This window comes from Pyrus communis, chromosome 7 (assembly GCF_041283825.1).
Source record: "Pyrus communis isolate YQ-2024b chromosome 7, ASM4128382v1, whole genome shotgun sequence".
Classification (NCBI taxonomy): domain Eukaryota; kingdom Viridiplantae; phylum Streptophyta; class Magnoliopsida; order Rosales; family Rosaceae; genus Pyrus; species Pyrus communis.
In genome coordinates, this window is record NC_142571.1 from 20,077,514 (window position 1) to 20,102,870 (window position 25,357).

The following is a 25,357-nucleotide window of genomic DNA, read 5'->3' on the forward strand; positions in this document are numbered from 1 at the left end:
TTAATAATCTCGGTATAAAATTTGAAGCCAAAACCATTGAAGGAGAAAAACTATTTTTGAGTTATAACCTAAATTTTTTAGATTAAAAATTTATTTTAAACCACACCATTGCATATATATGATGTAAGCTTTATGTTGGTGTTTGGCAAAAATAAAAAAAAACCTAAATGTTGGTAGGGTGAGGCGGGATTGGATATCTAATTAATTAGTTTTCTAAAATTTTCCAAGCATAGAAGTATAAGCGCTAGAAAATTCTCCGCTTTAGCTGAAAAGACAATGTCTCATTCTTTTGACAAGGAATTGGGAAGGCAATGGGACTGCTTTGAAAGTTTGAATTGGAACTTCAATTATAGCATGGTTTCAAATGATCGAAGGAGAAATTATGAGGAATATTAGTCATTAATCTTGAACAATCCTATGGGTTTGTTCATTCTTTGACTTCTATAGAGAACAGAGAGACATGTTTGCAAATATATCCAATTTGCGATTGGATAAACCTCTTGATAATATCAGATATTTAATGTCACTCACTATCAGAAATTAATATATGCCCGACGAAAGTTTGCCGATGAATCAATTTTTGTCGGACAAAGTAATTTTACCCGATGAAATAAAACAGTTCGTCGGACAACAGTGGTCAACGATTTGAGTTTTTCAAAGCCCTTGCTCGGCGAATTGAATGTCATTCGACAGGCAAACTTATCTTCATCGGGCAAAGTTTTCGACGCCAAGAGAAAAAATCAGCGTGTTGTGCCACCTTTTACTCGACAAACCCTTCAAGTTTCTTCAGGCAAAGGTATATTTTATGATTTAGGGTTTAGGTACCTTTAGTCGAGCAAACGTGAGGGATATTTTGGCATATTAAATTCCTTCGATGATTTTCGCAATCTGCAAAATTAATTTCAACATCTGACAGTCAATGTAGTTTGTATATACTTCAAGATGACATGCAAAAAATACCCAAATGCAAGTTTCTAGGATTAGGTAACGAGACGAAAAACGTATCATCACGATTTAACCGTTATTTTATCTCCTATTTGATATTTATTTACATCTACACTCCTACCGATCTACACCCGGAGTTTGCAGAGAGTTTCGAGTAGGAATGGTTGTGCGGTAATTTTCATAGTTCTATATTTCAGGTAATTAAGTTTTTTTTTTTTAAATTAATTCAAATGTTGTCTTTTCAAATTAAATTTTTTTTAATTTAATTAATATTTTTAATCCAAAGTGAAAATTAGCGACAAATAGGGCTAATCGGGAAGCGAAGCTGTACCTTCATCACTTTGGTTCTTGACCCCTTGTTTACAGGGTCGAGGAATGGCATGAGAAGAGTTCGCTTTTCCTGGAAATTGAGGCTGGGGGGGGGGGGATGCACATGCCTTGTGGCAATCAGGTGGCTGACGAGATTTATGTATCGTTCAAAATTTTAATTTCAAATTCATTAAACTAAAAAAAATATTAAAATTAGGATCGATAATCTTAATTGGTTTCTCTTTTTTCATAGGCTTCTATGTTGCAGAAGAAAGACGAGTATATCACCAAACTTTCCCAACATGCCAATAGAGGACACTTGATCCAGAGGTCTACAATTACTGATGGATAGGTTTGAGCAATGGAAAGGCAAAGGGATACGCTACTTAGGAGTGGTTGAGCTCGGGACCTCAAGGGATCTTCAACATCTAGCTCTCAAAATCCAAGCAGGACGTTTTCCAAACTGCAGCAGTTGGAGTCTAAGACAATGATACGGTTACAAACGTATGATCAAGATTTAACCGTTATTTTATCTCCTATTTGATATTTATTTACATCTACACTCCTACTTATCTACACCTGGAGTTTGCAGAGAAGTTCGAGTGGGAATGGTTGTGTGGTAATTTTCATAGTTCTGTATTTCAGGCAGTTAAGTTTTTTTTTTTAAATTAATTCAAATTTTGTCTTTTCAAATTAAATTTTTTTTAATTTAATTAATTTTTTAATCCAAAGTGAAAATCAACGACAAATAAGGCTAATCGGGAAGCAAAGATGTACCTTCATCACTCTGGTTCTTGACCCCTTGTTTACAGGGTCGAGGAATGGCATGAGAAGAGTTCGCTTTTCCTAGAGATTGAGGCTGGGGGGATGTACATGCCTTGTGGCAATCAGGTGGCTGACGAGATTTATGTATCGTTCAAAATTTTAATTTCAAATTCATTAAACTAGAAAAAATATTAAAATTAGGATCGATTATCTTAATTGGTTTCTCTTTTTTCATAGGCTTCTATGTTGCAGAAGAAAGACGAGTACATCACCAACCTTTCCCAGCACGCCAATAGAGGACACTTGATCCAGAGGTCTACAATTACTGATGGACATGTTTGAGCAACGGAAAGGCAAAGGGATACGCTACTTAGGAGTGGTTGAGCTCGGGACCTCGAGGGATCTTCTACATCTTGCTCTCAGGATCCAAGTGGGACGTTTTCCAAACTGTAGCAATTAGAGTCTAAGACAATGGGACTACGAACGAGAAGAAGAAGTGTTCCAACGAGAAGAAGTTGCGCACCTGTACTTAGAAGATAGGGAAGAAGCGCAAGGCCAACGAGACGAGAAGTTTCAAAGATACGTATGGCCCGGGCTACGATAGTTTCTAGCATTTGCCTTCCCGATCCTCTGTGCCACCTTCAACCGCTATCCCAACAGCCACCCAAGTAGTAATGAGTTTAGGATATTTAACATACACTTGTGCAACTATTTCAGTTAATATAATTAAATATATATTTTTTTACATTTTATTTTAATATAATTAACACAAAATATTTATTTAAATTCCAAATTTTATAAAAATATATATTAAACGTTTGCTTGACGAATTTTTTTCATATTTTTTTTTCTTTAAATTAATTGCTCGACTACTATTTCATCAGGCAAAATATTTTTTTTAATAAATTAGAATTAGATGCTTCATTTTAGACATTTTTAGATTGATTCCTTTTCAACTTCATTTTTTTTTTAACTTTAGATTTAAGTGCTTTAACTTTTGATTAAACCATCAATTTCACGTATATTCCTGATTTAGATGCTTTATTTTAAATTAATTTCTACATCATAATAGTCCACAAATAATATTATATTTTTCTTTTTGGACAAATGATAGTATTTATACTAAGGGGAATATCACTAAACCGTAGTACTAAGTGACCTCAAATAATATTATTAAAATCCATTACTATCTTTATCCTTCCCTCAATTTAAAAATCCAACAATATCCAGATAGATAATAACCAAATTAATTGAGGGCTGAGAGAATTAAATTATTAAGAATTTTCAATAGGATAATATATTTAAATCGCTTCTAACTTTGTTTTATACAATCTTTACTACGTACTTTAAGGGTTAATGTTATTTCTCATTCTCTATTTTCTTCGTTAGAATTCAACTATGATTCAAGTGAAATGTACCTTTTTTTTTAAGAAAAAACATTAAAATGTACCAACACAACTTAAATTTAAATTAAAACGTGCATATGCCAAATTGAAACGCCTTCATAGTAAATTAAAATGTATCATTACTAAATTGAAATGTATCCATGTTGAATTAAAATGTGCCCATGTTGAATTGAAGTGTACCGATGGGTTTTAGGTACGTTTATTCCAAATGTACCAATATGTATGTTTTAGTACCTTTCTATTTTATTGTTTGTATCTACATTTTATATATGGGTATTAAGTATTGTCCAATTATTCAAAGAAAAAACTTTTGCAAGTTGTCTTTTTCTTTTTTCTAAATTGCAAGTTGTCTTATAGGTACGTTTTTATGAGTCAAGATACAACACCATTGTTGTAGATGAATATATGAAGATTTCAGATTTTCATAATTTTATCAACAAATGACAATTTTTTAAATTGTAAATGCACAGGAATAATGTAAAGAAAACGAGATAATTTACCAAATAATATAAAATGAAATTAATCCCCAAATTTATAGGAGAATGTTTAATCAAAATATTAAAAGGAACAGATGTTTAGTCTAAGTAATTAAAAACCAAGGCACCTATATTAAAATGCTCATTTTTTAATTTTTGGATGCTCAACGAAATGATGTCTTTGGGCAAGTTTCATTCGTTGGGCTAAGTAGGTCAAAGCACTTTACTTGACGTAATACATTTTGTCCGATGAAGTACTATAATTTGTCAGTTAAACATTTAAGCAACGGGTTTTGCGCAAAGGATAGTGCCAACAAAATGTCGTCCAGCAAGTAAATAGGTGACGAAACATTATTTGCCCAACTCAATTATTTCGTCCGGAAAGGAAATTTTTTGTTTTTTTAGGGTACGAAGAGAAATGAACAAGGACAGAGTGTTGTAGAAAAGGGGAAGTAATGATAAGATTCATGAAGCTATTCTAAAATAATACAACAAATAATTCTAGAGTTTTTGGTTTGGACCACCACCATCCCACCCAAAGTACCTAATTTCAAAGGAATATATAATTAAATTAATAAAAAAAGAAAACTCCAAAGTAGAACGTAACATCAAGGCTTGAATGTGAGGAACGACGTGTCGTCGTAGGGTTGTACCGCATGGAAAGTCGCAGTTATCATACGCACACTCTACCACAAGTACAAACTTCTGGAAGAGAAAGCTGTAAGCATCAAAATTTTATCTAAAATTAAATAAGAATACGTGTATAAAATAGATAATTTGTATAATTTTGAACAGAAAGTTACAATCTTTGTTTACAAAGTTCCATCTGGTTCGATTTTCAAAGATACGTAGATGTGTGTTGTTGATTCGAGAGTTAGAATAACTTAATCTTAGATGAATTGCACGGGTAGTAGTGTTTGATGAAATTTCAAAGGTTTGACAAATAATGCATAAAGTTTTCTGAATTCTTCTAAGTGTTTGAGAATTTGGGGAATTTGGATACTTGAGAGCTTTAGAGTTTCAAAACTTCAGCATCTGGGTGTGAATGATTTTTCTAAACCCTTTCTTTATCTTGGAACTTCGTATTTATAAGTTCTCCAGTTTTGCCCACAAAAGAACCAAGACTTGATTTGTGTCTTGGTTCGTGATATGTGATTTTACTATTAATTAATATTTGATTTAATCAAATAAAAATCAATTTAAAAAAAAAATTAAAATCAATATTCCCAATTTCTCATTTTCATTTGATTTAAATTTAAATTACTTAATTGGTTTAATTTAAACTAAAGTCAAATATTATTGTCCGCCAAGTGTTGACATTTGTCCTCTTGGTAGTCTAATTTTGATGAATCACATGCCATGTGTAGGATTTGTGAGACATATGTACATGCTATGGAAGCTTTTACATGTCGAAATTTAATGTATTGGTGAACATTTATTTTCACCGAAATTTGCATGTCTACAACAACTTTGCTTATTTTCATTTTTTTTTTCTTATAAAAGTAGTATTCATACTTTTCAGGTACAAATAGCTTTGCTTACAAAGGAGATTGAATATTTTTGAGAGACTTGGTTCTTTGTTACTTTTGGCTGCTGTAAATTTTTATTTTTTTCAAACGAAACGTTAATTTTACATTTTATTAATAATCAAATACCAACGAAAACATTAACATCATGCAGCAAGGGTGTTGAAGAGCCATGGCTCAACATCATCCATTCATTATTGATACAATCCTTGCTCTTTAAGGGTGTATTTGTTTGCCCTCACTAAGTTTTATTGGACTGGACTAGCCTAAGAGTTAGCGTAGTCCAGTTTTTGTTAACAGAAAGGACTAACTTTAATGAAATTAGGTGGGACTCGCATGGACTAAAGAGCTCGTTAGGGGGTCTTAGCGAGAGACCCCGAAAAGCGTCAGACTACTAACACCGTTTTTGGGTTTTGCAGCGTCTTGAGAAATCCAAGCGTTCCAACCCCAAGTCACCTTCTTCTCTCACTCCCTTGACTCCACAATCCCCCACTCGCCTCCGGTTAGCTCGTCGGGCCTTGCTGCAGGCCGGTTTCACCGCTCCCCAGAAGCTGTTTGAAGATTCGACGACGAACAACACGATGTCTCAACACATGATTTGACCAAAACATGAAGAATGGGGAGTTTGGGAATTGCAAAAACCCCAAATCTGTTGAGAAGGCAAGAAGTGAAAGGGCAAAGAGAAGGGAGATTTGACTAATTGGGAGAAAAGAGAGCAACAGAGAGATAGGGGTTGGATGCAGAGTTTGATAGAAACAATGAAGATAAGGGAAAGGAAAGTAAATTAAAAAAAAGTATTTTATAATATAATATATGACTGTGTTTGGTTTTTTAAAGTAAAAGTAAATTAAAAATGATAAAAAAAATATTTTGGGCTCTAAAATAATTTTAGTCCATGAATTAGTCTAGCACTACACCAAACACTTCGCTATTATTATCCTGCTTAGTCCAAGTCAAGTTAGTCCAACTTAGTCTCTGAAGCTAGTCCAGTTCAAGATAGTCTGATGCAGCAAACGCACCCTAAATATATATGCAGCCACAAGATGTGATTCCTTGTTGCATTGCCGAGGTGAATACCTGAACAACGGATCTAAGGTGAGAAACTAGGATTTGAATGTCATGGAAAATACCTTCCACCGACATCAAATCCACAACTCTGGTTGAGGCTCCAGTCTCCCCGCACCATTGAATATCGCTTCATTCGTACAGCATCAAAAGTAAATGAATATGCATTTTGGAATCCTAATATCAAACCTAAAGGATCTCGCAATCTCATCATCTTGTTTGTAACTTCGTATCGACGTTTCCCACAGTTTTCCACCTCCCACCCTCTTTTAGTCTTTTTTTTCTTTGACCCTCCATATATAAGAAAAAGGAAAATAATTAAATACAAGTTCACACAGATATTCAGGCTAACTTGGGAAATTATGCGTTGAATTGGCATGCTTAATTAGACTCTTTGGACTGAACTAAACAGTCTCCACCATTGTGGGATGACTACAAGGGGATATTATGTGTTACTCATAATATTCTTAAGATTACCTTGGAACACTTTAGTAAGACAGTGAATTGATCGATGAGTACGAATGACGCTCCCTAATATATTTATTATCCCAAAGCAATTTGTTACAAGCATATATATGTTCTTACCTTTTTCTTCGATTCGAAGTACCTTGATCCAACTTCATCGCACGTACGGTACATAAATAAAATTTTTAAGTATATCAAGAGACTTATAGCTGTTGAAAGTGTTTTTCACATCTGAAGTCTAAATTTCAATTACTCTATCTCCTCATTAATTTTGCGTGGATAGAGATAAAGAAAGAAAGAAAAGAAAAAGAAAAAACCTTCATACGTGGTTCAATCATAAAAATGATGAGCATGATGCGAGTTTATAACTTATATGAAAACTCCTCACCGTATCAATATGCACTAAGTTGAAACTTTATATTTAACGAGTTGCATTGACATCCTTCCCCTAGCAATCAAATGTCCATTTCCCACACCTCAATCAAATGTCAACTGATGAAACCATCCACAACATAATTAACCACCCGGGCGATTATCCAACACCTGTAGTTATCAGTTGGACATGACCAAATTAACTAGAATAGCATAATGCTCCCTATGCATCCAAGTTTGAATCCACATGTAGTTTAATAACCCTCGAATAAGATAAAATAAAAAACAAACGAGAGAGTAGATTGCGAGAATTTCCCACACTACCCCAAACATGGACTCCGCAAATTTTTTTTTATCAAAATAGACTTCAAAATTTTAGCCGTCCTACACAACATTTGGTGTCAAGTAGAACCCAATTAATCCAAAAATGGGCCCAAGTCCAAAAATAGGGCCCAAAACATGTAAACAGGCTTTGTTTCTGTGCGGATACGGGCTTGACGTGGCCTCGGTGGGCTTTAGAAGGAAGGAAAAATATCTGGAGTGTACTTCTCGTCACGCAGCTGTAATTTAGAGGGAAACAGGAGGTGCAGCAGCAGAGTACACCAGTCGGTGGACGAAATGTGTAAGCTACTGGGCGTGGGTGCCGCATGCAGCCGCACAGTTGTCCCTGTGACACAACTTTTTCATGAAGAGGATTGACTGGCTGTCATTTTGACACTAGGATTCTTTCCCTTCTGTTTTTCTTTCCTTCTTTCTCCTTCTCTTACACTTTTCATTCTATCTTTCTTTCTTTATAAAGAAATCAACACAAAATATTAATATGATTTAATTGTGACCGTTCAAATAGATTAGAAGAGAAGATTAAAAAAAAAGGGGGGCGAGAACTCCGTCTTTTCATACCCGCAATGTTTCTCACACAAGTTCTTCAAAGTGAAAAAGAGCCTATGGGCTCAAATTGACAAAAACACCCCTGATTACTAAATACATTTTTCTTTTTTCTTTTTGTAGGTTTGACACAAGTTTTAAAATAGTAAGAAATGTGCTTAGAGATGTTTGACATGTATCATATTTTCTTATCACATTTTATATCATATTTAGATGTTTCATATGATTTGATGTGGAACTACTTACAACCTTATGTGCATTTTGCACGAGATTTACATTAGTATCAAATTAGTGTCTAAAAATTGAATTTGATTAGTTATGGAGCCAAAATTTTATCGGAAGCGCGATAGTTAGAGAAGCTTCCAACCTCATGACCCTCAACTGTCATGCCTCAACCCTTAATCTTCTCCTTTGACTTTGATATTTATTAAAAGCATTTTATAGCAAAGATTTAAGATTCATATAATGGACCTAATGGTGGTACAATAACAATAGTGGCTAGTAGCATACTGTTTTCTTCTCAGACCAATTAACCAATATTTTCTTTTAAACAAAACTTCAATTATTATATAGTTAAGGTTGGTGAATTTCATGATATAATAGCCCCAAACCCAATTAAAAACAAGAAGAAAAGTTAGAATCATAAGGGTATTTTGGACCATAAAAAGTTGGTTCGAAGGTGGCAGCTCCTCAATTATTCCACAATTCCACGTGAACAGATTCTTCATGGCTGTTTCTGTAACCCCCTCAACATATTAAAACCAGAACCCTCCAATTATAGTAAAAGCCAGATCTCACTCTCTCTGCAGAAACATTAAGAACCCGCAAGGAAGAACAAGTCCGAACTCAAATTCAACACCAACATAAAAGATTTTGATCCCTAAAACCCGATTGTTTAGAATCTTGTCCCGGTCCAGAATCAGTTTTGATATAACAGTACTGAATTTCCTCGCTGCAGAATAATTTCAGGAACTTCCGGTTGGCTGGCTGAAAGGATATGGTGATCCGCTTCCATTGTTAGAGCTTCTTTCAGTCCTCTATCTCCCGCACGACGTGGATGCTATGGAGGACATGTGAAGGCTAGGGTTAGTTCTTTGAGGTAATTAATCTCTATCTTTTCTGGGTTCTTCTAAATTTTGTTAATTATAAATGCATTGGCTTCATCCCCACATTTCTCAAGGAGAAGAAGTAAATAATTTAGGAGAGATGTGAATATGATTTTTGCATTCTAAATTTGCATCTTGCCAATTGAGATGCTCTTAGGGCATAAAAAGAGTTGGAACCCTTAATTATTTTTCTTGACTTCCTTGTTAATTTGGCTACTTTTGGTAATGTTTGTTTAAACCAAAAACATAAATCGTTGAAAGAGAAATGCTAGTAATATTTGCAAGGATAATGTTAGGAAGACCAAAATTTTAAACCAAATTTACATTACCCTATTTGCATTAATCGTTGCATTTAGACCTTTTCACCATTTTCAAATGATACATGTCATTTTTTGTTAAAAATAAAAAAATAAAAAAATAAAGTTTTAACAAAACACTCCCTTTACTTTTAACGAAAATGACATTTTTACTCTAAAAAATCATTCCTGGTACTATTCACTTACAACACATTTTTTGTTTTTGTTATTAAAACTCAGAATTTTCAAGCCCTTTTCATTAGTCTTTTTTATTATATCTTTAAACTCATTATGTGCTCAACTTCATACCTCCCAGTCTGAACAGGGATCGAACTGAAATCGTCTATTGAGATATAGAGTCGAACAATGAAACCAAGAAGTCGAATAAGATGGGTGTCAGGATTCTCCGTGAGAAATCTAAGAGGGTTGTTGAAATTGTTTAAGCCCACTGAAGTATTGAAAGAGGTTTTCTAGATGAAATTTTTTGTTTTAATTTTTAATTGATGTTGATTTTAATGAGTGTGTAAAATTTTAGTTAAACCTTTGATTATTATTTGGTTCATTTGGTTTTTATACGCCTTCCATGCCGTCGAAGGGTTTCTTTTCAATCCAATTTGCCCTCATCTCAATTTCCAATTCAATTTCATACGACAAATGTAACTGCCACATCGTGTTTCATCATTTTATATTGAGAGGAATGATGAAAGGGTTTTTATTTCAATTTTGGGCTTAAATTCAAACGAACTTCACTACAAAAGTTTAAATTCTAATTTTTTTACCAGAGTTGTCTTCTAACTACCCTATTACCACATGAATACTAATCAACTGAGGATGTTCAGATGTTTGTTATGATTGAAAACGGTTGTTTTGCTTGAAGACATCATTTTAATTAGTGTCAAGTCATTTGTCTCATATCGTTGATTAACTTGAGAAAAATTATGAGGTTTCAAGTTCTAGAATTTTGTGATCGTAACTAATTAGAGTTTTGAGTCAATGAGTTTGTTTTAATAACACTGTCGGCTCTAAGTTTCTGTTAATTAACTAATTAATCACGATAATCTCTATAGAGGAAAAGTAGTTAGAAGATGTCCTAGAACTCCAAACACAAGACAAAGATTTACAGGTTTGTTTTGGTTGAAGATGTTAAGGCAAAAAGGGATTAGAAAAATAATTTAAGTGCGATTAATTCCTAAACAGATCATAGCAAGGCGGCTGGTTTAAAGCTAGGGACGGTGATAATCTTGTCAGTCGGGTGAGCCAAGGCAAAACCATTGAAATCAACATCCAATTAAAGTACCAAATACTGTTTTGGTTCCAAGTACACAGACAGAGACATAATGGTACGTAGTTGTGTTTTGGTTTCATCTCCATAAACTGATGACACGTAAGAGTTACAGTGCTTGCTAGATGTTCTTTTGGTTTTGAGGGGTTTAAGAAATGAGAAAGTAAAAGTTCGTTTCATGATCATTTCGTTTTTTTATTTTAAGTTTTTATAGTTTGTGTTAGCGATACTCTAATAAAGAAAATATACATCGGTTAAATGAGGAATTAGGAGAAATAAGGAATGAAAGCGGATGAAGAATGATGAAAAAATCTATAAAGAGTCTCACTTTTAAAGAATAATTGGTGAATAGTTTTTGCCCCAATGCAATCTCATTTTAAGCATAAAAAGTTGCATGGTTTTTCCCGCCATTTTTGTCCCTACGCATGTGGGTTCATAGTTTGGCAGAATATTACAAGCTAACGGATTTATTATGTTCCTCGGATTTCACTGTCTTTTGTCAAGACAATAGCTATATTTTGTCTAATTATTATGTCAAATGACTTCAAAACCCTTACCACAAAACGCATTATTCCAAGATTGGTAATTAGTCTTGTGCACAAAATCGTAATTCGGCAATGCACCGTTGTTAATGAGGAGCTTGGAGCTGATTAGTGTATGATTATAAAAGTCCATTACCATAAGCAGATTTGCTTTCAAGAACTCGGCCAAAAAATCAAATAATTCTGAGTTCTTAGCTAACAAAAAGTTTGAATATTTTTCCAGGAAAACCCTTCATTACTTGCAGTTCTGGTCCAATCATGGCATGCGGTTCACTAGTTATTCCTACCTCGGCCGCTTCCGCCAGGACTGTAGACATTTTCAAAGAGCACAATGGTCTCCGCCAGTCTAACTCCAGCCAAGACCTTTACATTCGTGCTACTATGCGGAGGTCTTCGTCGGACAACCACCTTTGTTGCCGCATCAATCGTATCCACGCAGCAGCGACGGAACCAAAACTAAAGAACAGCCGCTCCGTGGGGATTTTCCCATTTCAGTTTTCGAGTTCCATTCTCCCAAACTCGGTGAGATCATTCTTTGATCCGGACATGAGTAATCATATGAGCGTAGGGGAGGACATGAGTACGGAGAACTCCGGGGAGAGCGCCAGTGAGGAGAGAAAAAGAACCAATTGGGTGGAGAGACTTGTAGAAATCAGAAGTAAATGGAGGAATAGGCAGAAAAAGGACAATGCGGATGAAGACAGCGTCTGTGAAGCGGGTGAAAATGGTGAGTGTGAATGCGGCAGTGAGGAGAGTGGCTGTGCGGTGGATTATGCTGCAGAAGACGATGAGGGAGAAATCAGTCCTGAATTTTTCCGGAGGTTTTTGGTTCAAGTGCCATGGTCTGATACCAAGCTGTTTTCCAAGTTATCCTTCTTATGCAACATGGCCTATGCGATACCACAACTCAAGGTACGTTTTTTATTCAGCATATTTCACAAATCGAGCTTCAATATTTCTAACAAGATTAATAAATTCATCTGCTAACTAGTGCAGGAAAATGATTTAAAGAGATATTTTGACCTACAATTAGTAACAACTTCACTAGAAAAGAAAGCCGAAGAAGATGAAATCAAAGCAAAACTAGATGACGACTCTAATCGTGTACCTGTAGCTGCTGAAGTAGCTAGTGAATCCAGTTTGGAGAAAGCTGTAGAATCTGAGTACAAGCATCCATGCCGTCCTGCTGTTGCTTACAACATTGCTGCCTCAGCCGCATCTTATGTGCGGTCATGCGATAAGGATAGGATGTCACCCGGGTCCAAATTGCAGCAGGAGGGTGATGGCGAAAATTCCCAAGAGGAAGGAGGGTACTCACCTCGAAGCTACAAGCCAGAGGTTGCAGTTTCCATGGCAGCATCAGCAATGACAGCAATGGTTGCAGCAGGGGAAAAGGAGAAACAAGAAACAGCAGAGGACCTTCAGTCACTCAACTCCTCACCTTGTGAATGGTTTGTCTGTGATGATTCCAGTACGTATACTCGTTGTTTTGTGATTCAGGTAAACTTTCTGCCCTTCATCCCACTACATATGTGTTTGATAATAGCTCTCCAACAGCCTTTCAAATCCAATTGTGGGATTAAATAGGCTGATTTCATGTGGCAAAATCATTCTGATTTCTGAAACAAGGAGATATCAAGTAACATACTTGTAAATGCTTTGACATGCAAATTGTTCTTACCTGCAGGGTTCCGACTCCCTCGCATCCTGGCAGGCAAATCTTTTCTTCGAACCTACGAAATTTGAGGTAAGCATAGATAGAGTCTTACATAGACCTCCCTTGATACTGTCTCAGAAGGAAAAAAAATGATTAATCAAACCTTTTCATATCCTTGTACAGGGGACAGATGTACTTGTTCACAGAGGAATCTACGAAGCAGCGAAGGGAATGTACAAGCAATTTATGCCAGAAATAACCGAACATTTGAATAGACATGGTGAGCGAGCGAAGCTTCAGTTCACAGGCCACTCTCTTGGAGGAAGCCTTTCTCTCTTAGTCCACTTGATGCTGCTGAGTAGGAATTGTGTAAAACCCTCCACTCTTCGGCCAGTTGTCACATTTGGCTCACCATTTGTGTTCTGCGGAGGCCAGAAAATACTTGACATACTGAGCGTGGATGAGAGTCAAATCCATTCCGTGATGATGCATAGAGATATCGTCCCTAGAGCCTTCTCCTGCAACTACCCTAACTATGTGGCTACACTTCTCAAGCGTTTAAGTGGTTCATTTCGGTCACACCCTTGTCTAACAAAAAATGTAACCATCCTTCACAAATTATGGGTTACAGCTTTAAAGTAACCTGAAATTTTAGCAATTTAACCTCAGAGAATATCATTCATGCACATAAGGCTTCAACTACGCAGTATAAAATGTTATATGAGAACCAAGAATTTGATATCGATTACCTACCTACTGAACTTTTAGTGCAGGCAAGTTTTCTAATTCACTTCTTATTGTGTGTGTTTCTATGCAGAAAATATTATATTCTCCGATGGGCAAACTATTCATTCTCCAACCTGATGAGAACTCATCTCCTCCACACCCTCTACTTCCTCCGGGGAACGCCCTATATGCTTTGGACAAGACCCAACGTGGATTCTCTTCAAGTGTCCTTACAACTTTCTTGAACTCCCCGCATCCACTAGAAACCCTAAGTGATCCTACAGCTTATGGTTCAGAAGGTACAATTCTACGAGACCATGACTCAAGCAACTATCTAAAGGCTGTGAATGAGGTCCTAAGGAAATACACAAGGACGGTTGTTCGGAGAGTGAGAAAACAAAGGAATCTCTTGTGGCCGCTACTTACTTCACCATCTCCACACTCCTGGAGCCATGAAAGTAATCTGGACAGCAGCGCGATGGCAACTAAGAAGATACTCACGGGAGTTTGAAATTACTGTTTGTGGGTGGGGTTCGACATGCATATAGAAGATGTTCATGAGAAAATAAGTAGAGGACTTATTTCGTTCTCTCTGTTTCGTGTACATCTCTTAGATCCTAACCATCTCTGTATCTATGAACTCAACCTTACGTCCTAAGTACAGAATTGTAATATTACTGTAAAGTATTTTCTTCCAATATCTTTTTTGTCTTAAATTTTCTTTAATACTAAACAATGAGTAAATAAGCACAAGCATGCTTTCCGATACCACAAATCAAACAAAGCTGACTATTAATTCCGATTAGCAAAGACGAGGATAAAGTTTTCCACTAGCTTTGTCACCACTGTTATGCATTTCCAAATTTTATCATACAACGAAAAGTGAACTTTCTCTTCAACACTTAACCAAAGGGGGTGAGGGGAAGAACTATTCCTACCACAAATCTTTAAAGTTTTGAAATAATAAGTATTAGCGGTTATTTACCCTCCGCAGCCATTCTTTTTCGTATCTCGTGAGCTGTGTTGAATATGCCAAGAGTAGGCTTGTCGCAGACAAAGCATTTCTTGTTCTTCGAATGATGCTGTGAATGAAAAGCATAAGGTTAGAAAATGCTTGAAAGAATCACACAGAAACAGAAAGAGACTGTTCTACTTGATATACTTGATTCATAAATCAAAAACCAAAATTTAATATCATAAAGTTATGGCAACAACAAGAAAGCGGATGACATGTTAAGAAAGAGGGGTCACCTTCAGTGCACAATGCTCACAGAAGTAATGGTTGCACTTAGTTACGACAGGATCAACAAATGGTTGCCTGCAGATGAAACATGCGAAGGGCAACGAGCCATCATCTTCATCATCATCATCTTCCTCAGACTCATCCACATCATCGTCACCCATAGCTAATTTTCTCTTCCTCGCTTTCTCTGCTTCATCCCACTCTTTTTCCATCTGCCAGCCAGATTTGTAGTCCCCACGATCATGCATAAACTTGCAGGAATCTCCATACCCACAGTAACCAGTCTCCTTGTAATCCTTACAGATGTCTGGCTGATAATCGAATCTCGTAGAAGTCCTGATGTGAGCAGAGGCCCTGAGAGGCCCATGGGCACCTCCTGCTTTCTCACTGGCTACTGTTAGTTCTCTTCGGAACCCAGCCTTGTAATCAGTATATCCATGGATCCCTTTATACAACTTTTCATTGCCGGTGGTTTTGCCCTTTCCCTTCAAAGCCTCTTCTGCCTGCTTGAGAACTCTTTCTCGAACTGCTCGTGCATCTCTGGAGAACTCAGTCTCAGTCTCCATAGTCGCTGTTGCCCTGCTATCATTTTCAACTTGGATTTCATTTGAAGACTCAAACTCAAAGACTGCTCTGTCATCAGACACAGAGCTCTTGGAGGGTCCGTTAGAAAAAAGAGCTTGCCAGCAGCCTTTGGGGCCTTTCTTTGGTTTGATAAGGATGTCCCAGATTTTGAATCATCCTCCTCTTCATCTTCATCAGTCCTTCGCTTTCTAATGTTTTGCCTCCTTGATGGCTTCCGGAAGAAGTTGCAAACTAGAAACGAAAAAAAGCTATGTATAGTGTATATCGCATATGCAATGTAAGCATACAAAAAACATTCATCAACAACCAAAAATACCTTCCCCAGGCTCTTTATTTTCACCCGAATCCGCCATGTAGACACAAGAAAAAGAAACGCAGGAAACCAAAGCAAGTAGAACAAAGTACAGTTTCCCAGGCCTAGGTCAATTGCCACAACTTGAGTCTATTAGAGCTGAATGGCCGAACTAAGAATTGGAGAGGTAGCTCTGGATTTCTCGTTTTATGGCTGCTGGTGGAAAACAAAATTCACTTTATAAATTAACTAAAAAAACTCCAGAAATAAAGAAAAAAAGGTTCATACATGGAAATCAACCAACACTAATAAACAATGGAAAACAAAGTGCAACTCAAAAGAAAATGGCTTGACCAATAGAAAGATAAAATTTAAACTTTATTGAAGAGAACGAGAAAGAAATTTGTAGGTTCGTTGTATCATGTGGTTTCTCAGTACTAAACCAGTAAACTCTTACCATTATGGTAAAAAAGTCCTGCAAAATTGCTGTTTCTTTCCTGGGAAAGAAATGAAACGAAAGGGAAGACGCATGAATCCTTGAGCCCATAATCAGGGCGGAACCAGGATTCTAATTGTTGAATATATATCAAGCTTTGCTTCTGTTTTAACTAATTGATTCCTTTCTTTCCTGCTAAAACCAAAAGGAGTTCATATACCCAAGTTCATGCGCTTTATGAACACGGTCTTAGTCTCTAATATATACCCTAATGCTGCCAATCCAGCTGACAAGAATCTGAAAGTTTGCCAAGTTAACATTTTTCCTTCTTCTGCGAATACATCCATATCTCCCAATTAATCTTTTCACTTTTTCGAAAGAGTTTGATTAATCCCAATTATTAAGCTCACATAAATCTAAAAGTTTCCCAAGTTTTGGCCACAACTAGCTCTACCACAAGGAGAATGAAAGGTTTACTCTTAATCCTCCCAAAGTAATTCTCCTTAATCCTCCCAAATAATTATCTAAACCATCTTTGCCAGTGATATCAAATGTTGAATCAATATCAACAGTAGTAGTAAGTATTTCATTACATAAATGGAGATTTGAGTATGTGGGGTATGAGATTTACGTGTAAGATATTGAACCCAGAATTTATTTGGAGGATAAAAAATAATAAGAATCCAAACTTCATATCAATAGAGTATATGCTAATCAAAAACTAAAAATTGATTAACTCTAAGAAGTTGCTTCTGAATTGCATAACAATTAACAAAGTTGAAACCTTTTGGTCGTGATTCTGCAATCCCTGTCTGAAACACCCAGAATTTGCAGTTGAGCCCCCCTAAAAAGAAGGGTGCGAGGGTATTAAGGAAGAAGAACAAGAAAGGGGTGCTGGAAGCGGGGACTACTCTGCCGAATTGGAAACTGAGTTGGGCTTTTTGGGGATGGACTTCTACAATGCCTCCGTGGCCTTGCTGGCCAAGTTTTCAATTTTAGATATAGCCTTGGAAATTGCTATTTCCACCCAACACCGGAAAACTTGGCATAACTAACGTATGTTATGCGTGTGTTTATTAAATTTTGAAAATAAAATTTGATCATTAAAGCCTTTTAGTGGCACCTTCAAATAATTTTTTTGTCGTTGAAGAAGTTGTTCATATCTTTAACGATTGATTCTGGATAACTATTCTCTTAGTGAGAGTTCAGAGATGTAGTCAAATTAGAATTTGAAAGGATTTTAAATATATTTGTAAGCGTAGATTTGATAAGAGTTGTTAAATCTTAAAGATTTGAAAGGATTTTTATATGAATTTTGGAGGAGTTGTGTGGACATTGTTTATAGATTTGGATGGATTTGGAAAGACTTTCTTTTCATTTATATAGAGTCCAGATTTTTTACACCCAAATACCCATGTGGCCCCTCTCAATATGCGACACATGTCCACCCACTCACTAATCTTAATTTTGTTATTTTTTCAATTATCCTTAAACTTTTGTTATCTACTAAATTTTTGGAAAAAGAAATTGCAAACGGCTTACAACGTATGGACTCCACCAAATATCCCCCTATCGCACGACTCTCCTTCTTCCTCACTGTGGCTTCCAAAGTTCTCCGTTTCCATGTCCAAGCAATGAACCATGGAGCCAAAAATTCATATGCATAGAGTAGAGCACGACCCTAGAGAAGGAGCAACTGTAAGTAAAATTTTTCCTTATTTTATTTGTGAATGGGACATGTGAAGGGGTTGACATAGATTAGTCAATGGAGATGGTTGTTTGTTTTTTTACCATTGCTATCCTTTACCCAGATTTTGGTCTTTAATTCCATTCCAATTATGGTCTCGGAAGCATGACAATTAATTGTGGACAATCTTTCTTTTTACTTTCAGAATATGGACATCACAAAGAACTTTATGAAGTATCACATTGAAGCACATCGTAAGCTGGATTTCGAAGGTGATACTTCCATGAATAATTTTGTTGAAGGCGAGTGCAGTGACAAAAAGTTAGATGATATAACGGATGGTGAAAATATTGTTTTGATTCATTCCAAAATACAAAAGGAATTCATTCCAACAGTTGGTTTGGAGTTTGAAACAGAAGTTCAAGCATATAATTTTTACAAGACTTATGCATATCATGTTGGCTTAGGCATTAGAAGAAGTAATGCGCATAGAAGGGAAGACGGCACGTTCAAAGACAGGCCTTTTGTTTGCTCTGCTCAAGGTTACCGTGGACCTAATAAACGTGATGCTAATGTTCAACATCATTGTCCTGAGACTAGATTTGGGTGCCAAACAAGGTTGCAAATAAATTCTCCCATGCCTAGTAAGTATCTTGTTGTTGACTTTGTTGCCAAGCATACACATGGGACGACAAGTCCGTCTAAGACACATTTTTTTAGAGTTCACAGGAACATTAGTGTTGCCCAAAAAACCTTAGCTGATATGGCTGATAGTTCAGGAATTGCTCCAAAAGAAACTATTGAATTTTTTAGTAAACAAGCTGGTGATCGTGAAAATTGTTGGAATATTTGTTAAAAAAATGCAATTGAACGATCCCAATTTTTTTTATGCAATACAAGTGGATGAAGATGATCTGATAACTAACATTTTTTGGGCAGATGCAAAAATGATGGTTGATTATGATTATTTTGGTGATATGGTATGTTTTGATACAACCTATAGGAAAAATAGAGAAAGGAAGACCTTTTGCTATGTTTGTTAGTGTGAATAATCATAAGCAAACAGTTATATTTGGTGTTGCATTGTTGTATGCTAGACTACCTCCATTTTCATGTGGTTGTTTGACACTTTTGCCAAGGCCATGTCAGGAAAAAGACCACAAACCATTCTTACAGACCAAGATGCTGCAATGGCTAAAGCGTTGCTTGAAATATATGATTATGAGGAGGAAGAATAGTTTATATGATTATGAGGAGGAAGAATAGTTTATAAATGCTTGGAGTAACATGCTTGAAAAATATAATCTCGAAAGTGATGATTGGTTACGTGGAATGTTTCTCATAAAAGAGAAATGGGCTTTGGTTTATGGGCGACATCATTTTTTGCGTTGATATCACCACCACCCAACATAGCGAAAGCATGAATAGTTATCTAAAGAGGTATGCCAATTACAAACATGATTTGCTGCGTATTTTTAACCATTTTCAGATACTAGTTGAGGATCGCCATTATGAAGAATTAAAGGCCGACTTTAAAGCAAGTCAAAGTTCTATAGCGTTGTCATTTCCAATTGAAATCATAAAGCATACAGCTAGTGTTTACAACCAAAAGTGTTTACTGTATTTCAGAATGAACTATGTAAAGCTCATGATTGTGTGTTGAACTTCTTGGGCGAGGGTGGTACAGTGAGCAAATATGGACTTGCTCCTCATGGAAGGCATATATATCATACTTTCACAAATGACTCAATCAACAACATCATATCTTGTAGTTGTAAGAAGTTCGAGTTTGCCGGAATGTTGTATGATCATGCTTTAAAGGTTCTCTCTACAAAAAATATCAAGAGTATTCCTACTCAATACATTATGAAGAGATGGCCAAGAAATGTTAAGGATAAAAGTGCGAAATCTACTTGCATGACTACAAGTGAAAGTGACCCAAAGTTAGAAGTAGCGAGGCGTTATAGAGAGATATGCCAGTTGAATATTCAATTAGCAATAAGGGCATCAGAATCTCAACAAACATATGAAATTGCTATAAGGGCACTTACGAACACATTGGCAGATGTTGAAGAATCCTTCAAAGAAAACAAAATTCAAAAAGCTCCTAAAGCCCTCTCCCCAGCTGTCAATAATGTGTCTCCGCTTGAAGAAAGTATTTATGTGGATGGCATTCATAACACTAGAGTAAGAGGAATTAAAACTAAAGAAAGATCAGTTAATAGATCTAGTAGGCCAAAAAGTGCTTTGGAAAAGGCCACAAAAAAAAAAAAAAAAAAAAAAAAAAGTGCTAGAAAAAAGGCATTGCATACATCAAGTACTCTTGCCATACAAAGTGTTATGGCTTCCACCCTCCCAATCCAACAGGTATGTTTTATCTTTAATTCGTAGACATAATTTCACAAGGGTGCGTTAAAGTTAGTTACTTATTTGTATTATCAACTACCATGAACATACTGCTTATAATTTAACCATGGGTGTGCCAATCCAAACTATGAATCAGTTACCTACAAACTTTGTTCAGGTATTCCTCAAGTTTCATTATTAGTTTTTAACTTGTGTTTGCTTATCATTTCTTTTCCTTCTTAAATTTATTGAGTCATTTTTTATTTTCTTTGTCCAACCCATGCATTGCATAGCTTCCTAGTGGCAATAATTTAAACACAAGTTTTCCAGTCCATGAGCAAAATGTAATGCCTCCACACATGCAATTTAGACAACCCTTTCAATTTGCTTAGGTATTATCACTTTAAAGTGTATTTAGTAATTCACCTTATCATTATTTGAAGTATGTTACTCGCTAAACTTATTTTTATTTGTGTTGTGTGCATGCTTATATATACGCTAGCAAAGCCACATAGGAGGCTATATTACCGTAAGCAGTTATCGGTAATGTTCCTCGAACATGGCAACCTTATCGCAGGTAATATAGTTAATCTAAAAACTTATACTACTTATTTTGAGTAAGTTGTACATAAACAATGACATATTTTATTTCATTCCATGTTTTATGAATGCAGACACAACTGGAAGAAGAATTGGATTTGCTTGGATCTTAATTTACAAGCCAAGAGAAAAGTTAGCATATAGACGTACAAGATGAAAACTAAGATGATATTGGAGATTTAGTGGCAAAGGATTGTAGCACTGATGATTTTGACCATGTATTTTTCAAAGAGTCATGCTAATATGTTCTAGACGCATGGTAGAGTCTGAGTGAGTAAAACTACTTAGGTTTAAAATCGGGATTTCACTCAATTCTTGTATGGTCTTGTGATATTTATAAGCTGATAAGCACATGAATTGTTGCCATCAATATTTCATGACCTTTTCTCATGTATCCAATTTCATTGCTGCCAGAGTTGTTGGCATCTTCATCTATTATGATTATATCAAGGTTTTGTGATCTTTCAATTTGTATTAGCACGGATTAGTTGATATCAGATAGTAGTTTAGTTTCTTTGGATGAGACCATGACATATTATTTGATAAAAACTCCAGAATTCGAACATATTGACGATGAGGATTTTATAGAAGTTAACTCCATTGACAAGAAAACAACTAAAAGCCTCTTCATTTGTAGTAGTTCATCACATTTCAATTGTAATTGAACACCTGTTTGTGCTCAATTAAAACCATGCACCACGTCAGTGGTTTCGATGAACCTTTTTGTGGCGCTTCTCTGCACTTGTACTCTACATAGTCATTTGCGGGAGGAAAGTCAATAGATGAATCTCTTTGCACGGGCTTTTTTTGGCTCCATGGTTCATCTTCTATGTTGTGCTCAATACTTTGCACATGAATTTTTGGCTCCACGGTACAGTGCTTGGACATGGAGACTAAGAAAATTAAAATGAAAGTAAAGACCAAAATCTAGGCAAACACCAGCAATGATAAAAAACACAAACAGCCATCTCCACTAACTAATCTATCTCAACCCCTTCACATGTCCCATTCACAAATAAAATAAGAAAAAAATTAACTTACAGTTGCTCCTTCTCCAGGGTCGTGCTCTACTCTATGCATATGAATTTTTGGCTCCATGGTTCAATGTTTGATCATGGAAATGGAGAACTTTGGAAGCCACAACGAGGAAGAAGGAGAGTCGCGTGACAAAGGGATATTTGGTCTAGTCCAGACGGTGTATGCCTTTTGCAATTTCTTTTTCCAAAAATTTAATAGATAACATAAGTTTAAGGATAACAAAAAAAATAACAGAGTTAAGATTAGTGAGTGGGTGGACACGTGTCACATATTTAGAGGGGCCACAAGGGTATTTGGGTGCAGAAAATCTGGACTCATTTATATATACCTTTTTTTTAATAACAAAACATAAATGAAAAACTTTTCCTCTTCCCCTCCTTCCTCTGCGGTACCCCAAAACATGATTCCACAAACCTCAAGAAAAATTTTCAACCTACAAAATGTTGTAAGAGATCAAGTTCTCAACAAATGTTTCAATTTTTAATATTATTACTATTATTAAGGGAAGGGGATGATTCAAAACTATTACAATAGTTTAGGGATGAGGGAGTTTCGAATCCGGGACACTTGAGTGAAAATCCAATACCATATCCATTTGGATATTGGATCATATGCAAAAAATTTATTTTTGATGATTATTAATAGTTTTAATTTGCCATCAATAAATTAGGTTTAACCAGAAATTTGAATTGCCTAATTAGTAAAAAAAAAAACCAAAACTAGAGCCAGATTCCCATCCACCAAGCAAAGTAGGGACCAAGGTGGTCCCAAGACCATCCAAAGTCCGAAAAATATACATATAAAGGTTTTCTGAGGATTCTCTGAATGTTTGGTATGAGTCATTTTTATGTCTACTAAATGTTTGATGTGATGTACGCTAGCCATATCTTAATAGGTTGTGTCAACAACACTCGACAAATTCTTTTTATGTCACTCATCAGATTCCTTCGACATATGCCGCTATCTGTTGATATGTGTGCAACATGGTTTGGCTGACGACAATAAGCCCACCAAACGATCAACGATAACAAGCTGAATATTTTTTTACACGCTTCGTGCTCTTTTCTATCTAAAAAACTTGTATGTAATAGTGGGACACCCAAGGTTCAAATCTTGAATCTGCCACAGCCACCAAGTCTTATTTCCTTGTGATCCCTCTGTAGAACCCCATCCACCAAGTATTCTTTCCCTTACCTTCCTTCCCCAATTTACACATGTTCCATAACATGAGGGCTCGAGGCATAAGTTTCAATGTGGTGGACAACTGAAACTTGGAAGAATTTGTTTTAGATTGTGATAATGAGTCTTTCAATATGCTTATGCATTGTCTATGTTAGCGGTCTCATAAGGTGCTGGATTTGAAACATGCAAAAGCCTTCACAAGTTAAACATGCAAGGCCATAAAAACTAAAAGCAATTACTGGATTTGAAATCCTAGGGGATGAGGTGGGATTCTTTTTGGTCTTGGTTATATATACTTCTTGCTCTTAAATCCATCAAAATCCCTCTTCTATTAGAATCCTAACAAATCTTTGGAATTTTCACTACACCTGAACTTGTGCAAACTTTTTTAAAATCATAATCGACTACCTCTTGATTTGGATGTGTTCTTTAAAATCTTTGTTTAAAATCCTAATTAATAACAACTGGACTTTAAAGTCTATTAAAATCCTATCAAATCCTAGTTTGACAATTCCAACCCGCCTTATTTTATTTGAAAGGAAAATGTGGAAGAGAAAATGTAGGCAACTTATATGGTTACATGGATGTGATGCTTTGTGAAAAAAAAAAAAAAAAGAAGAAGAAGAAGTTATTTTGGGTTTAATTTACTATGTAGCTCCTAACTTTTATTTTGGTTATATTTTTAGTTTTGTTGACGATGTTAATTTGGTCTTTTAACTCTCTTTTAGTGTTTACAAAAACTCTTTTGAAAGAAAAAGACACATATAAGAAGAAGTGCACAATGATAAAAATAAATAAATAAATAAACCTTTTAAGAGTTGTAATTCTAAAAGGGTAAGGAATTAACCTTCCCTACTACAATAAATAAAGGCACAATGGGGTGGAATAGAACACACCTCACAATTACACATCTCTTTCTTTCTCTCTACTATTGTCGCGCCCTCTCTTTATGGCCTCCATAATTGTTCAGTAAATTATGCCTAGAATATGTTATCAGCACGCTCTTAACGCTGCGCTAAAGAGAATTTGATTTTCAATTAGGAGAGTATTACGTTTTAATCATTCTTTTTTATGATTAATTTATTATTTTATTGAATTGATCTAGATACTATTGATTCAATTTAATTCGTTTATGCCTTGACGTGAAGTTCAAGCGTTGTTCTGATGGTACCTTGGTCTACCAGTCAAATTACGCCCCAAATGTGTTACCTTGGAGTATACCTATGATCGTTCATATGTTATATGCAAATGAGACCCTTGAAGAGGTTATGGAATTCGAAATTCCAAATCTAAGTTCAACTTTGCACTAGCTCATTGTATTAGACAGGACATCTCCTTTGTTGTTGATCTATTGGTAAAGATGCAGTACCGCACCTACACACAACCACTAAATTAGTATTAAAGATGCACCCTGAAGGTACTACGAATTTGGGTAAATTTCAACGCATCTCAAGCGGATCTGACCCCCTTGATCCTCAGAATGATGCTTGCCTTGTTGTTATGCTGACGCTGGTTACTTATCAAACCCGCACAAGGCAAAATCCCCAAATGGTTATGTCTTTACCATTAGGGATATCGTAATATGTTAGAGGTCCATGATATGACCTTAGTTGTGAAATCTTCGAATCGTTCCAAGACTCATCTCACTTCATTACGCCACAAGTGAGACATGGTTAGAAGTTCTTGTTGAGCATATTCGAAGTACTTGTTGTGTTTTCATCCATCGTTAAGTCCCAACGACGATCCATGAAGATTATGTCGCATGTATCAACCCAACCAAGACATGATACATCAAGAAGTCAACACCAAGACATATTGCGCCTACATCTACATCAGCAAAGCATCAGGAGATTGAAGTCATGCAAGCCGATCTCAGACAACCTTGCCAACCTCTACACAACGTCACTATCGAAGTCAACCTTCCAAAAGCTTGTCCGAGGAATTTGTATGCCTAACTATTCATATGCAATGCTTGTAGTTCTCTCATTTGGAAGTTCTGTCAAACTCAGGGGGAATATCCAAAAGTATACTTAATTGATCTTAATGTATTAGTTTCCCTACGATTAGGAGCATTTTTCCCACTGGGTTTTTGCTACCTAACTAGGTTTTCATGAGGAACCAATCC

At 35.9% G+C, this 25,357-nt stretch overlaps 1 protein-coding gene and 2 pseudogenes across 2 annotated transcripts; 2 read left to right on the forward strand and 1 right to left on the reverse strand.

Annotated features, from left to right (window-relative positions):
• Positions 1 to 8,981: 8,981 nt before the first annotated feature.
• LOC137734786 (alpha/beta-Hydrolases superfamily protein) lies at positions 8,982 to 14,539 on the forward strand. Its single transcript, XM_068474069.2, has 6 exons — positions 8,982 to 9,313; positions 11,664 to 12,352; positions 12,437 to 12,940; positions 13,128 to 13,187; positions 13,281 to 13,697; positions 13,915 to 14,539. Exons 2-6 carry the CDS (start codon positions 11,699 to 11,701, stop codon positions 14,332 to 14,334), a joined length of 2,055 nt encoding a protein of 684 aa, XP_068330170.2. The 5' UTR covers positions 8,982 to 9,313; positions 11,664 to 11,698; the 3' UTR covers positions 14,335 to 14,539.
• Positions 14,540 to 14,598: 59 nt separating this feature from the next.
• Positions 14,599 to 17,344, reverse strand: LOC137734784 (zinc finger CCCH domain-containing protein 1-like; annotated as a pseudogene). Its single transcript, XR_015964000.1, has 4 exons — positions 17,164 to 17,344; positions 15,968 to 16,159; positions 15,075 to 15,882; positions 14,599 to 14,905 (listed from the first exon to the last, which is right to left on the reverse strand). The product of XR_015964000.1 is annotated as a zinc finger CCCH domain-containing protein 1-like (transcript).
• Positions 17,345 to 18,020: 676 nt separating this feature from the next.
• LOC148695864 (protein FAR1-RELATED SEQUENCE 5-like) lies at positions 18,021 to 21,125 on the forward strand (annotated as a pseudogene).
• The last annotated feature ends 4,232 nt before the right edge of the window (positions 21,126 to 25,357 follow it).